The sequence below is a fragment of the Chinchilla lanigera genome, unplaced genomic scaffold (genome assembly GCF_000276665.1).
Source record: "Chinchilla lanigera isolate Chin_1 unplaced genomic scaffold, ChiLan1.0 scaffold00093, whole genome shotgun sequence".
Lineage (NCBI taxonomy): Eukaryota > Metazoa > Chordata > Mammalia > Rodentia > Chinchillidae > Chinchilla > Chinchilla lanigera.
In genome coordinates, this window is record NW_004955494.1 from 1,875,646 (window position 1) to 1,891,818 (window position 16,173).

At 47.0% G+C, this 16,173-nt stretch overlaps 1 protein-coding gene across 1 annotated transcript in view; it reads left to right on the top strand.

Annotated features, from left to right (window-relative positions):
* The window catches only part of Kiaa1147 (KIAA1147 ortholog), a 53,127-nt gene that overhangs the window by 6,853 nt on the left and 30,101 nt on the right, over positions 1 to 16,173 (top strand). Inside the window, exons 3-6 of the mRNA XM_013504920.1 lie at positions 11 to 354; positions 422 to 530; positions 13,709 to 13,808; positions 14,997 to 15,155. Of these exons, the coding sequence (XP_013360374.1) occupies positions 11 to 354; positions 422 to 530; positions 13,709 to 13,808; positions 14,997 to 15,155 (712 nt within the window). The remainder of the gene's footprint in view (positions 1 to 10; positions 355 to 421; positions 531 to 13,708; positions 13,809 to 14,996; positions 15,156 to 16,173) is intronic.

Genomic DNA, 16,173 nt, shown 5'->3' on the forward strand with positions numbered 1-16,173 from the left:
GTGGCCCCAGCCTCGGCCCCAAGGCACGCTGCGGGTTCCCGGGGCCCGGGCGCCCCCTGCGCGGCGGCCCCAGGGGCTTTGTTCTCCACCCCGCCAACCCCTGCGGCCGGTCCCCAGACCCGGTTCACGCTCGTGCCTGGGTCTGCTCTGCTCCGCTCGGCTGCGGGCGTGGAGGAGCCAGTTTGCGGTCCTGGGGCCCTGGCTTTTGTTTTCCTTCCTTTCTCGCTCCGCTGGAAGCATTTCCACTTAGGAGGAAAGCCCCGGGCCAACGCCCCCGGAACGGCGTCCTGCGCGCCCCTGGGCCCCGGGCGCCCGCCCTCGCGCCCAGCGCGGCGTCTCCATCCCGGCGGCCAAGTTCACTTCTCGGACGGCCGGACTCGGAGGACCGAACGCCCGCAGCGTCCGGGGATGAGACTGGCAGGGGGACACGCGTCGTCCGCCGGTGCTCTTTCTGGGATGTTTGGAGAAGTGCAAGGTTATCTCACGTGATGTTTCGCCCAGCCACTCAGTAAGGGGCTGTGCGTGCGGAGGTGAGAGAGGCCGTGGAGGCTGAAAAGTGAGCGCGTGGGTTCGCCCTGCCGAGAGCCCTGGGCTCCTCCTCCTCCCGAGAGCTGTGGAGGTGCGCGGGCGGCGTCGCGGCTCGGGCTGGGAGCACCCAGGGGCACCGTCCCACTCGGTGGAGATGCTGGAGCGGAGAGCGCCCATGCCCGGAGCAAGCACTTGCTGCTCTCCCGGAGTCCCCGCCTGGTCCTGGATAGGGATGTAATGGGAGAAAAAGGGGCAGGGTCCGGAGAAGGGGATCAGATGATTCACGAACTGACCGCGTCCAGGCCAGGCTGCTGAACTTTGTTCAAGGGTTGTGAGCCTGCAGGGCACAGGCAGAGGTGAGATTCACGGGGCGAAGTTCCTCCTCTGCTGACTTGGTCTGTGGGGAGGAGAAGTCAGGACTCAGAAAGGTCTATTCCTTTACCCCATTCCAACGGCTTTCAAATGTTTTGACTGCCTCACCATTTGAAATTAATTCTTACATGGTCCGAACATCTGCAACCGAAACCAAAGCCTCATCAAATAGTGCCGAACCCTTGTACGTGTACATGTAATTCCAACTGGTATCCCCTCCCCCGCCCCATATTGGGCATTCAATTCAGGGCCTGTCACACTGACCAGCCTTTTTTTATTTTCGAGACAAGTCCTCGAACTTGGCATCCTCCTGTCTCAGCCTCCCAGAGCGCTGGGATTACAGGCACGTACCACCGGGCCTAGATTTTTTTTCTTCTTTTTTTTTAATTCTCAGCGTACGTACTGGCTGCCTCTCATGATTGGGATTTTTGGGTACTCATACTTTGAAAAATGGTCTCTTTTGGCTAAAGTAATTCTTGCTGTTCGACAAAAACAGATACTTTGTAACTAATTATATTCCTAATGGTCTACCCCAGCATCTACAGAGGCGTAGGAGGGGCAGGTAGAGGATGGGAAGTATTTAAGAGGAACTGAAGAAACCGGAAGGGGAGATTACTGGACCGTGAGTCAGTAGTAGTAGCTCTCTGGTGAGCGTATAGGGAGGGCAGAGGAAAAGAATCTTGCACTGAATACAGGTTGCGCTGATAAAATGATTATCGTCCATTCTTGGTATCAGTTGATAAATGATACCGACCAACTGATGGTAGCACCTAACAGCCGGAACCCTGCTCTGCCTTTTCAGTCACTGCCATTGAGCATATTTCAGTGCGGTTGTGTATATGGAGAGTGTGTGTAAGGGTGATGGTTTTCAGACTAAGTCTAGTGTGAAAAGAACCAAACTGTGACATTTATTGCAGGCATTTTACCATGGTCCCTTTGATGTAATTCTAAGCACTCTGTAATTTAATGATTGTTTCTGTTTGTTTGTTTTGGGGTTTTTTTGGTACCGGGAATCGAACTCACGACCTCGCGCTTGCCAGGCAGGTCGCGCTTGCCAGGCAGGCGCTGTGCCGCTGAGCTAAATTCCCAGCCCCTTGATGATTGTTTATGCACAACTTATATATAAGGAAATGTGCCAACGGTGGGTAAACAATGGGGAATACAGTGGGACCTCCATACTTACCGATAATTGGTCCTGGGAAGTGTTGGAGGACTACCAAAAGTGACAAGCACCCAGCAAATAGTTTAGGCTGGAAAGGGTAGTAGTAAGTCTCAAAGCAATGGACGCCAGTCAGTTCCAACTTGCAGCTTGAGTATCAAACAAATGACAAGTGCTGAGACAAAAATTTTCTCTTCAAAAAGCCTTAAGTGCCGAATTTGATGAGTTTCAAAGCAGTACCAAGGTAGGACTGTATATTTTTGGTGGTTTTTTTTTTTTTTTTTTTTTTTTGGTTTTTCTCCGGTACTGGGAAACCGAACTCACGACCTTGCGCTTGCCAGGCAGGTACTTTGCCGCTGAGCTAAATCCCCAGCCCCGGTAGGACTGTATTAACTGGCCAATAAATACATGCCTCCTGGCCTAGTTGTCTTCCTACGGCACTGTACTTTCTAAGCCTCTGCTTCCCAGCATCTCATGATGACTTTATCTAGGGATCAGAGAGGAGAGGAGACGGGGAGGGAGGAGAAGAGGGGTGCATGTCCATGTGTGACCCCTGTTCACTTCAGTCGGTTTTGGGGGGAAGCAGTTGCTCTTTGTCTGTAAACTTCTCTCTCTCTCTCATCATCTGTCTCAGTCCTAAATGACACTTTGCAGCCTGTGAAAATATTCAGATAGTGCATCTATAAAATAAAATTATGACACATCTCTTCAGAGGTAGCAGAGGAGTGAATGTCTCTGCTGGGGTTCCACAGGCCTCAGAGGGTGGCACTGGGACAAGGGCTTCCAGGAGCACCCGGTGAGCTCCTGTGGAGGTTGAGGAGGGGGAGTTCCAGAGAACAGAGGTGGGGACCAGACCATCGTCCTGATTTTTGTCCAGGGTCTTCTCTACTCTCCGGGGGCATTTTTGCTAGATGGGACTTTTTCGTATTGGTCCCCCCGTCCCCCCAGAACATTGCCTTTTCTCAGGTCTATTACCAAAAGTAGTACAACAAATACTGCTGCTTTTCTAAAATCAGAACATAGCATGGAGGTCACAGGTGGGAGGGATTGGTCTAGACTCGAGTTCCTCTCTCTAGTTTGCATTCTTAGGCGCTCCCTTGCTCCACTGAAATGCTGTCCAGGCCACGGGCATTTCATTTCATGCGCCTTCGCATCCAGGGCGGGTTCCGTTGGCATGTGTACAAACAGGGAGAAGGAGCAAGGAGTGGAGACTGAGGAGGAGAGACTCCATCCCCAGGGCACATCTGTGAGGAGGAAGTACAGGCAAGAGGGAATGCGAGGGCAGAGTGGATGTTTTTAGAGGGGGCTGTGTGTGTGTATTGGGCCAGGTTCAGCGATTCTTCAGTTGATGAATGGGAATAAGAGAATAATTCTTTTATACTTTCAGATATAGGTCTAAGTTTTGGAGCTGGGGTTGGGCATCTTTAGGAAAAATCAGAGAAGGTACAGACATAAAGATTATTTTCATTGGCTCAGGGCTTGAAAATTACATTTGTTTTTTTTTTTTTTTTTTTTGGTTTTTCTCCGGTACCGGGAACCGAACTCACTACCTTGCACTTGCCAGGCAGGCGCTTTGCCGCTGAGCTAAATCCCCAGCCCCCGAAAATTACATTTGTTGACTCTACAAATGACATGAGCAGGGGCTTCAGATTCGAGGTGAGACGCGTGTGTGTGCTCGCGCACAAGCACATGGTATCCGGAGCAGGGAGCCTTGGGATGGTGGTGCTGGCCATCTGCGCTACAAAGCTGCTATTGAAAGCAGGCCCAGATGCTAACTCTGCATGCCGGGTGGAAGCGGTCGGCAGCCAGAATATTGCTTTTCAGGCCCATGATTTACGGGCTTGCTTTTAATTTTAATATTTTCTCTCTAGAGATCTAACAAAATTTCCTTTCTTCAGGGAAAAAGATACGGTCATGCTTAGGAGTCTCCCCTCCGCCCCATGGTAGTAGAGGAGCTGTCTCCCCAGTGTCACTGAGGACTGTGGGAGCCTGAGGCTGGTGAAGCTGTGACCCTGCAGCGCCTGGTTACCTAGGAGTCTGCCCTTTGACAGTTTCTTTATAAGAGATTCACATTACGCTGCTGGATTTCACCCCGGTTATTTTGTAGGCACTTGGGTGAAATTCCCATGATTGGAAGGGCCAGGAACACTTGCTGAGGTGTCTCAAGGTATTGCTTTTATTCCTCCTGATTAGGAGTGAATTACTACCTCCTTCCCTCAGCCTCCAGTCATGCCCAAATTGCCTCTGAACACCTATATAATTTAGTGCATCTGAACGCTCCTGTGCAAATGGGTATATTTAAAATCAATCACATACTAATTTTAATCTCCACAGATTCCCAGTACATTCAAGGGAATGTAAGCATTTCTTTAACCACAGTGATGGAAAGGCATATCGTGAAGCTAGAGCTGGTGCCTGGGGCATAATCCGGAGTGCCGGCAAATCAGCTGGCTCTTTGCAGACGATAAATGACTCCAGCGTTGGAGTAGTGGAATGGGTATGGGAAGTTTGAAAATGTAGAGAGCAGCCCAGCTCCCTGGGAAGCGAAGGGAAATCCAGTTCTGGTATCCAACAAGGAAGTTGCAAGCTTTCTCTGTGTCCCCATCAGATGTCAGTGGAAAACACTTGTGGTTGATCGGAACACAATTGTGGTTGATTTGATTAATCTCACATTGGCAGACTCTCCTGGGCTGTTGGTGGATTCACTGGCTTGTGGTTTTCAGGGCAAAGTCACTTAGTGGCCTTCTGTTGTGAATCCAGCATCTCCTCTTGAAAATCCACGAGGAGAAAAGTGGTAGAGGTGGTTGATAGTATCCAGCATTTGTGTGGCCCCCGTGTGCCAGGAACTGTGCTAAACCACTGGCTTTAAAGACCTTACATGCAGTCCTCCTGGCGGTCTTCTGTGTCCTGAGAAAAGCAGATGCAGTTGTGAAGTCTGGTAAAGTGTGTGTGTGTGTGTGTGTGTGTGTGTGTGTGTGTGTACACATACACACCTCCCTCCAAGACCTGCCTTCCTTCCCCATACCCCAGTGGGAAATTAGATGGGATCTGTGAACTGGAAGGCTTATTTTTGTATGTAAAGTTAATGCATTGGAAATCAGCCATGGATTGACATATGGCTGACTTGACATCACCAAGATTAATTTCTGCCTGTCACAGGGCTGTTCATACTGACAGTCCTCTCCCCTTTGCTTTGGTTATACACTCATCCTGGGTGGTTTTAAAGATTGTTTCAGGCCGGGGATATAGCTCAGGCACAGTGCCTGCCTGGCAAATGAAAGGTCCTGAGTTTGATTCCCAGTTGCAAAAAAAAAAAAAAAAATTGTTTCAAAGCACTTACTGTCACTGGCTGGGTCTAAGGGTCCCTGGGGCTGAAATAAGGAATTTAACCTACCCCTTTAACACAGGTGTGCAGGCTGGTTTCCGGAAGCCTCAGTAATAGAGGATTTACCGGAAGTAGATACAGGATGTACTAGAGGTGAGTAGGGTGCTCAGAGGAATGAGGCACGATGCGGTTGGGAACTGGGATCGTTTATGTTTTGGGAGGTGCAAACCTGTGCAGTTGGATTATCTATAGTCTTAGTCTTCGTGGGTGGGAGCGGGTGGCCCACCCCTAGTGAGATGATGGTCTAATCCTCTGGGAAATCCGGAAAGGGTGGTCCCTTCCTGAGTCCAAGAGGACCATTTGCAAATGAAAAGGAATGAGGGAGCTCCTTTGCAGCTGAAAGAGAGTCGCCCAGGTTTCCCATTTTAGGAGAAGAGAAAAAAGCAAATAACCCAGGTTTATGTTCTGAGGCTGCAGTTTGCCTTCAAAGTGCGATTTTTTAAAAGTTCCATTTCATTGTGTCCTTTCTACCTAGCTTTACTTCTGTCCTACCTCATTAAGACCAAAAGTCAATGGAAGCGGGCTGGTTGGGTTCTGGATTCTTTTGAAGTTTCTCCCATCTCTGGAATTTGGTGACCCTTGCAGAGTTGACTAGGGAAAGAAGGTACATTGTGGGGACCAGGATTCTTGCCTCCGTGCCGGAAACAGGATTCCGTCTCAGTTTCGGGTATGCCTACGAGGGGATGATGGAAGGAAGCTGACAGAAAAGCAAGGCGCGAGGTGGAAGGGCAGACTGGCGCAGTGTCCTCCACTCTTCAGGCAGAAGGAGCTGTAAGAGGACGTCAAGCTGGGACAGTCACCACTTAGTACAGGATGACGTCAAGAAGTGCTTGACTGGGCAGGAAGAGGAAGAAATGCTGCACGTATTATTTCCCATTAGACAGGGATTGTTATGACTCAAGATCGCTTTAAATATTTTGAGATGCATTTTTTAATAGGCAGCAGTAGCAGCTGCCAAAGTCTGTCTCCTTAGGAAATGGTGGGTGATAAATTCCAGCAGGCCTAGAGGTAAGGTCATGTCACATTTCAGCAGCAGAGCTGGAAGACAGGCAGCCTTGCGTGTAGATGCCACAGCCTGTGTGTCTCACGGCCTAGGAGCTTCTGCAACACCAGTGCCCAAGGACCTGCGGGCTGACCTTTGGAGCAGTGGAGGGCAGAGTTCAGACCACTGTACATCCATATGGCCCTCTGGCTTTCCCTGGTAACAGCTGCCAGCCCCGTAGCCTCCTCATCCGGGTTCCTTTAAACAAAGACATGTTTGCTCTTTGCATGAGCTCAGTACCTGGCACTGTGCTACCAATGTATGCTCCACCAATATTTATTGAACAACCAGCTGACTATACACAGTGCAGATCACCGCATCTGGTCACGTGAACATCATAGATCCTCTTTGCAGGGGAGGCTGGACAGGTCCCACAGGGGCTGAGGTAGGCCCTAGGTGTGGCCCAAGAAGAAGGAGGGCTTGGAGCTAGAAAGAGCAATGTAGGAGCAAAGGCAGCACCTCTTTTGGGTGACTACTCTTGTTGCATCCTTCTAGGCTCCAGCTCCTTGGCTACGTTCTTATTAATATAGGAGGACATTTGGGAAACCTCAGCACATGGGATGTGAACGCTGAGAACTGGGGCTAGGCCACATTCATTATAAAGTTTTTGTGGCATTAAATGGCTTCCGATAAGGGTCACTGTTTTTGCAAAATCCATTTCCTTTAAACCTGTAATATTGTAGCCTAGGCTGGTCTTGAACTTGCAAAGATCCTCCTGCCTCAGCCTCCCGAGTGCTGGGATTATAGGCGTGTACCACCACTCCAGGCTAATTAATTTTTTTTTTTTTTTTTTGGTACTGGGAATCGAACTCAAGACCTTATGCTTGCCAGGCAGGCACTTATGCCACTGAGCTGTATCCCCGGCGCTGTGGTACATTCTTTCAATTATTGTTGGGTTTTTTGTATTTTTTGTATTTTTATTTTTTTTTATTTTTGGGTTTTGCAATAACCTTTATGCTTTCCTTATATATTTTTTCATATCCCTCTATTTAAATGGTTTCTGTGATTTGTTGAAATTTGTTAGACCTTGGGAAAATGGAGGGAATAGTACAGCGAGAACCTGTATATTTTTCACAGAATCTCCATCTGTTGACATTTTATCATATTGGCTTGATCCTTATACAGTCAGTTCCCCTATAACATGAAATACATATTCCAGAAATCTCTGATGTGAAAAATCACACGTTAAAAATCTCAGAGCTCATGAAAAAAAAGGGGTGATAGGCCCAAGCCTCAAAAACTTTGTCAGTGACACGGTGGGGGAAAAAACAGAAGCCTAACAATAATACTAGGACAGTTTGGCATATGTTACATGGTTAAGAAGCACGAAACTGCTAGGTAAACATGAAACCTCCTGTAAGACCTGGAGATTGTCTGTGGAAGTTAGTGTCAGAGTGTGGAGTTGGTGAGATACAGTGAAATGGTGGAGAAAGGGCTGTCTGAAACCGGTGGTAACAGAGGAAGTGGGTGGGAATGGCTGGAGACAGAGACCGGGGACAGCAGGTAGATGTTCAGGGTGGATGAATTTTATGTATTGCTTCGTGGCTTGATTCAGCTGAGCATGGATTCACCCGGGTTCCTCATGTTAACATCGTGTGTAGGTGGATGTGAAATTGCCTCTGATGAAATTGTGCCCTCGTATATTACTGAGGTGTTTATTTTGCAAATATTTTTTTCCAGCGTATGGCTTTCCTTTTAATTCTCGTTTTTTTTTTTTTTTTTTTTTTTTTTTTTTTTTGAGACAGGGTCTCACTCTGCAGTTCAGGCTGGCCTTGAGCTCACTTTGTAGCCCAAGCTGCTGTCAAACTCAAATGATCCTCCTGCCTCAGCCTCTTGAGTGCTGGGATCACAGGTGTGTACCACCACACCTGGCCTCCTGTGAATTCTCTTAATGTTGTTCACAGATCATAAGTTTTTAAAATTTTAATCTTATTATTTTTTTATTAATATTATTATTGGACTTTTGAAACAGGGTCTCACTGTACACAGAGTGACCTCAGACTTGTGATCCTCCTGCCTCAGCTCCCTAAGTGCTAGGATTATAGGTATGTGCTACCATGCTCAGCTCCAGAAGTTTTTAACTTTAGTGAACTCAGCTTAACAGTTTTTCTTTCAGGAATTACTTTTAATGTTGTATTTAAAAACTCATTGCTAACACAAGATTTTCCCGTGTTTCTTGAAAGTTTTATAATTGTGCATTTTATGGTTGAATCTATTCATATTGGATAGTTTTTGTGAAGAGTGTAAGGATTGTCTAGATTCTTTTTTTCTTTTTTGCATGTTCATGTCCACTTGTTCTGGCATCCTTTGTTGAAAAGTCTTTTGTTCATTGTATGCCTTTGCTCCTTCAGCAAAGATGAGCTGAATGTATTTGTATGGTCGACTGGTTTTGGCCTCTCATTGCTATATTTGCTGATATTTTTCCCATACGCTCTCTTGATTACATAGTTTTATATAAGTTGTGAAGTAGGATAATGTTCTTCAGTTATATCCTTCAGAATCGTGTTGCCGTTTGGGTCACTTGCCTTTCCATATAAGCCTCTGAATTAATTTTTCGACCTCCACTAAATAACTTACTAGAATTTTGATTGAAATTGCATTGAATTTATACCATAAGCAAATATGAAATTCTTTGTGTTCATGCTGCTTCCTAATGTATGGGTTGTACTGACACAAATTCAGCAAGCAGAAGTAGACTGACTATATACAGATACAGATATACATTGTTTCCTGACCCATTTGAAAGTTAGTTGTAGATATAAGACCATACTCCTAAATATTTGAGAAAAAAAAAAATCTCCTTACAAAACTACAGTATCCCTGCAACCCCTAGGGTAATTTACACTGATTGATCAACTACCTAACTACCTGTCTTTATCAAAGTTGCTGTTCTTTTTTTTTTTTTTTAATGCCCTTCCCAATGTGTGCAAGGCCCCGTGCAGTATTGGAATCCGAAGACAAGCAGAGGCCCTGCTTTTCAGAAGTTCACAGGCTTCAGGGAGACAGATATCAGAGAGATTGTAATAGGCTGCGATAAGGGCTACGGATGCCTTACAAGAGTACGCTAGCGGCAGTGTGCTTTTGGAGGGAAGAGGATGACTTCCCAGAGTGGAGTTCTGGATCCCGAGCCCAAAGCCACGGTTCACCGTCCTGCTACTGATGAGTGTATTTCCCAGCCCAGACAGGCTGGTGTCCATTTATGGATGAAGGACACAACAGACAGGATATCATTGCCTCCCTCAGTTTCTTTCTTTCTGGGCAGCAAGAACTGACCAGGCAGAGGAAGGAGGAGGCCTCCAAGTGCAAGGCTGAGGAACGGGGACTCTGTCCTCTAGGTCAGCTGTATTTCATAGACCTGGTTTTGGCTCTGAGTGTGAAGGATCCAAGCTAACTGTGGCTACACAAGAGGGGTTTCTTTTTTATGTGACATCAGGACACAGCTGGCCAAGGGTTAGAATATGATCTCAAATCCTAACAATCCCCAGTGCTCTACCCCTCCCCCATCATTCTACTGTCTAATTTTGCTCGGGACCCGGGTTCATGGTGATTTTTGGCTCTGTCGTTCCCTCCATATGTCAGCACCTGCACGTTCCAGGCAGGAAGATGGAGGAAGGGATGCCGTGCTCCTTGGCTTTTGGGTACGTGCTGGAAATCATACACCTCATTTCTGTCCACACTCCACTGGCTGGAATTTATTCGTGGAGCCAAACCTGCATGCAGAAAGGTGGCGAGAAACACAGGCTTCATTTGGATGGCCATGTACCAAGCTAAAAATAGTGAGTTCTGCTCTTTGTGAGAGTGTATTGAGAGGCAGCCTGCAGCCCTGATATCCCAGCAATTGTTTAAAAAAAAAGCCTTCTGTAAAATTAGTGCCTTAAGATACTCCATGAAAATACTGTATTGACTGGGGATATAGCTCAGTGGCACAGAGCCTGCTTGGCAAGCGCAAGGTCCTGAGTTTGATTCCTGGTACTGGCAAAAAAAGAAAATAGTGTATTAACCAGATGCTTTTGGGAAACATTAAACAATGTATTGATCTCATCTAGGTTCTCAGTGCAGTGACATATTGATGGCTCTGATGAGCTCTAGTGTAAAGGCATACATTGGTCTTTGTTTAACCTAAGATAACTAAGTGAAAACACCCTTTCAACAACATTGTATTTACTTTGCCTTTTTTGCAGGCTCCCCATTATACTAGCTTTAGAATCACTGAGGATTCCTTTGCAGTGATGCAAACGTTTTTAAAGCTGTTCTGAATTTAAGAGACATAGTCGGCAGAACTGTGAGTCGAGGTTCAGTCAAAAACAGAATGAGCAGAGGATGTAGTTGTCACAGGGACTTGATCTTACATAATTGTGAGAGCTGGTTAGACAGTGTAAAAACTCAGTGATCACTGACCGGGCATGGTGGTGCACACCTGTAATCCCAGCACTGGGAGGCTGAGGCAGGAGGATCATGGAAGCTGGTGTCCTTCATTATGGAATTGAACACACCCAGCTCAGCAGTCAAAGGAGCCGAAGAAGGGCCAGAGGAAGACGGCTCCAGGGGCCGCTGCCCCTCACCTCTGCTGAGCCTGTGGATGAGCTGCAGTGCAGGTGGCTGCTCAGTGCTCCTGCGCGCACCTTCCAGATACAGACCCAGCCTGGCTGCTGCTGCTGCACTTCCACAGCCCAGCTGGAAAAGCACAGGGCTGGGAACTTGGAGGGTATGGTTCAGTCCAGCGAGGCTTGTGCATTGTAAAGCCACCACACCTGTGTACCCACCAGATGACCGGTATAGAACTGTTTACGGCAAGCCTAGCTGCAGTAGCTGTAGACTGGAAATAACCTAGAGGGCCATTGACATGAAGTAGATACATACATTGCTACCTGCAGATGATAGTGCATTGATGGACGAGATGCTGCTACATCCATCCACATGGATGAATCTTACAAAAACACTGAGCAAAAGAAGACAAAAACTACGGTTGCATGTATAGGTATTTCAAAACAGATACAGCTGCTTCATGGCAGGTGAATTCAAGGTCCTGGTTCTTTCTCAGAGCGGATAAATGCCCTGGAGGGCGCTGAAGGGGCTCCCCTGGGCAGGTCATGTTCTGTTTCCTGACCCAGGGGCCATGCCTGGCCAGGTACACAGGCGTGTTCCCTTGGGGACATGCAATGAGTTGTATAGTTGCCATTCATGTCCTTACCGGTTATGCTGCAGTAGAAAGTTCAAAGTTTTCACAAGCTGTGGAGTCATCGTGGGGAGGCCAGTTTGGGGGAAGGAAGCTAAGTTATAGCTGATTGAACCCTGTAAGGAATGGGCTGAGTACCCAAGGCAGTGGAAAATGGAGAAGAACAAAGCCTGTGGAGGGCCACACGCTGCGATCCCAGGCTGTCCTTTCTCTGTCCTTGCCAAGTGTTGCCAGTATGGTGTGTACAGGGGACACCTCCTGGGCTCTCATCTCCGGCACAAAGAACCACCAGTGTGGCGGACTCGGGGACACCATAATGTTGCAGACCCGGAGCAGACCCCAGAACCTTTCTAATGGCCCTTGCGGTCCTGGTACCTTCTCAGGGAAAGCTCCTCTGGAGTCTGGTAATAGTGCACAGGCATGGTAAGGGGGAGACGCAGAAAGGTGGGGGAACTTGATGCTTCCAAAGCTCAACCTTTATTTCCAAACTCACCTCTTTCTGAGCGCTTTTTCTTTAACTCTGACAAACACGAGGTGGTTGTAGCTTTTCTGCCTTACGAAAATGTAATTTCCCTCTTGATGCTTTCTGTTTTAATGAATTACCAAGTTGGTTGACATCATGATTCTTCTATTGAAAAGTGCCTCGGACTGTCAAGTGTGGGTTGGCTAGTCCTCCACCGTGTCTGGAGTGTCAGGGAGACTACGCTGTCTGTGTCCTGTATTCTCTGATGCCCTGGACAGTTACCGGACAGCATTGTTAGCTAGATTGTAGATGGTATTTTTAGTGCCTGGATAGTTAGGGTTCAGAGCATTAATAAGTTTGCTGAAAAATGAAGTTCAAGTAGCTTAGTGTTCAGTTTTGAATTTTTTTGAATTAGCATGAAGACAATAAGGACTATTCTGCAGCATTCTCAGCCTCCTCTAGGCTGCATTTCTACTTGTACAGCCCTCAGATTCCCTCAGTCTAGAGGGTGCTTGTGGCTGCACCCTAAAATTCCACCTTACCTTGGGTCCACGAAGCACTGGATTGCTGCTCTCTTTCTGTAGCTTCTTGTTTATCTCTGGACTGTGATTTCTTTGTCTTCAGGGAGTATGTCTTCTTTTACTTTGTGTCTCCAACATCAAGTTCCGTAAAAACGCAGTGATCAGTGACTGAGTCCCGAAATTCTGGAAGCAAAGATGGTTGACCCTTGACGAATGCCCACGTCTGAGGGGAGAGAGGGAGGGAAGCGGAGCTGCGCTGATCAGGGAAGTAGGAAGAGATCCAAAATAGTATTCCATCAGGGACATCAAGGAAAAGGAGGAGAACTACTTGAGGAATCAGCATATACCTTGTTTTATGTTTTTTGGGGTTTTTTTTGTCTTTGAGACAGTCTTGCTATATAATTGTGGCTGGCCTTGAGCTCACTTTGTAGCTCATGCTGGTCTCGAACTTGCAATGATCCTCCTGCCTCAGCCTCCCAAGTGCTGGGATTGCAGTTGTGTACCACTACACCTGGCAAGCATATACCTTATTGAAGCAAATGACACTGAGAATTTTTTTTTAAATAAAGAGCTTTGGGATTCGTCAAAGTTATTAGTGGCCATGTAGAAAGGTGAAATGGAAACAAGATCTCAAGCTACTAAGGGGAGAGTATGCGATAAGATGAGGAAGCTATCTAGACAAGTGAAGCTGTGAGAAGAAGATTTGGAAGTGGCTGGTCAGAATGGCAGAACCGAATCAGCTGAGTGGAGGACGCAGCTGTGTGTGAACGCAGCAGCGACTGTGTGCAGCATCCTTCCCCTCCCCGACTCCTGTTGTCTACAGTGACTCACTGGGCGACAGATGAGATGAGTGTGTGAACATCTCCAGGGTCCAGTATGAGGCTGAGTCAGGAATACCTTTTTGTGAAGCATTTTTTAAAAATTTGTATTCTCAGGGCTAGGGATTTGGCTCAGCGGCACAGCGCCTGCCTGGCAAGTGCAAGGTTGTGAGTTCGATTCCTGGTACCGGAAGAAAAACAAAAAACAAAACAAAACAAAATTTGTATTCTCCCTTTCCCACAGGAAACATGGTAGAATGGTGCTTACCTCAAGATATTGACCTTGAAGGCGTTGAGTTCAAGTCAATGGCCAGTGGGTCCCATAAAATCCAGTCTGATTTCATGTAAGTACTTTGGAACCCAAGGCTTCCTGTACCATTTCCTTCATTCCCACGCCCCGCCATTTTTCCAGGGCATAAAAGCTCTTATCAGAGGGTTCTTCAGATAAAGCGGCTGCAGATGCTCTGAAAATACAGTGTATATTGTATTTTGATTTCATATTGTATCAATTTCATATTGTATTCAATATTTGATTTCATATTGTATCAATTTTCTAGCAAGAATATCTAGCTTTCATCAAATTTTCAGTGGCCTTCCTGACTCAGAAAAGCTAAGAACTCCTGCCATAAAGCTTCTCTCAGTTGCTAAGAAATTAGGTGGACCTCACTTGAAGTTTGGTGTTAAGGTTTGAAAGAGTGGAGTTGGATCTCATTGTAGGTTAGGACATCTGTGGGCCAAAACTTGAAGTTCTTACTTTTTTTTTTCTATGTAGTACTGGGGATTGACCCCAGGGCCTTTACATTGAGCTATATCTCCAGCCTCACACTCCTCTTTTTAAAATTTTAAGACAGGGTCTCACTGAGTCACTCAGTTGCCCAGGCTGGGCTTTAACTTGTGACCCACCTGCCTCAGCCTCCCAGAGTGCTGGGATTACAGGTTGCACCACCAGTTTTGGGTCCTGTATAATTGGTGCCTTGTGAGTTTTGTGAGGAGGAGCAAATGGAAAAAAACCTTAAGGATAATTTGGTAGCTTTAGCTTCCTCACTGGGCTGAAACCGTGACAGATACAAGTGGGAAGAAGGAGATGGGAACAAAGTGACAGCTGTGTGGAAGATATCAGGCTCAGGAAGTGCAAGAAGAATCACCGGGGTTTATGCTGAGAACACACTACGCGTTCTGGAGGGGCCTGAGGAAGGATCTTCGTTCTGGCTCTGACTGTCCTCATCATAAGCTGTGATGGAGGAGGAGGAGGAGGAGGAGGGCTGTGTCCATGATCAGGGGCAGTAGGTGGCAAGGCTGCTGGACCCCAAGTTCCGACTGCAGCGGGGTGATCCTCAGCTGGTGAGCTCTGTACTCCCGAGCCTTGCCGGTCTGATCTGTGAGGTTCAGCCGTTTAAGGCTTTGTTACTCAGAGCTCTGCATACAGTTCATTTGTGTTGTGTTGCTTTGTTTGAGGGACTGCATTTTAGAGAAAAACACAACACAGTTTTTCTTCCTGATTTCAAGCCCAGTACCTGTTTGGTGTTTTTCAGCTATTTTCGAAAGGGACCCTTCTTCGGCCTGGCCTGCTTCGCCAACATGCCCGTGGAGAGCGAGCTGGAGCGCGGGGCCAGGATGAAGTCTGTGGGCATCCTCTCTCCTTCCTACACCCTGCTCTATCGGTACATGCACTTCTTGGAGAACCAGGTTCGGTACGTGGCTTCCACACTCGTGTGTGGGCAGTGGCAGGACCAGCCAGCTGGTGTGTGTGTGTGTTCGTCCGTCCGTCCATGTGTCTGTGTCCCTAAGACAGGAGCCAGGTGCCAGGACCATAGGTTCTTCTCCATCTTGGCGATGGGTGAGGCCTCAGGTGGCGTCCTTCATTCCAGCCAAGGGGCTGTGAATACTTCTTCATCCTGCAGTGAACGCTGCGGCAGATTTGTGTTTTCAGTTTATATTAATATTGGCATTGCTTTCCATTAATTAAAGAATTTGTTTACATGTATATCTTCGTTTTCCTTAAGCCTCAGTGCTTGCCTCCTTGTCCCAGGTGGGCGAGCAGACTAACCTTTAATGCCTCTTCTCTCAGTGTTTGGGGTAACAGAAAGAGCACCTTTAACAGAAGCAGCAGAACTAAACTTACTGGGTTTTTTTTTAATTATGCAAGTAACCTACTTACACTTCAGATTGTGAGGGAGGAAATCTATCTTTAATTCTGGAATTACTCTTAAAATTTTAGTACATTTGTCTCTTTTCTAAGACTTATGTATGTACTTTTAAAAACTATATTTTGTAGCCAGGTATGGTGATGTGTGTGCCCAGGAGTTTCTGTTTTGGTGATTTTTTTTTTTGGTCTTTTTGAGACAGGGTCTTGCTATGCAGTTCAGGCTGGCCTTGAGCTCACTTTGTAGCCCAGGCTGGTCTCGAACTCAAAGCAATCCTTCTACTTAAGCCTCCCAAGTGCTGGAACTATAGGCATATGCCACCACCCCCAGCCAGAGCCCAAAAGTTTGAGGCCATCCTGTGCAAAGGAGTGAGATACTGTTTCAAAAAATACACACACACATAACGGTGGTACTATGTATGCAAATCATAGCCCATACTTTTGGAATTTAACATTATTTTTAAGCTTTTTATAGGGGGCTGGCGATTTAGCTCAGCGGCAAAGCGCCTGCCTGGCAAGCGCAAGGTCGTGAGTTCAGTTCCGGCACTGGAGAAAAACCAAAAAAA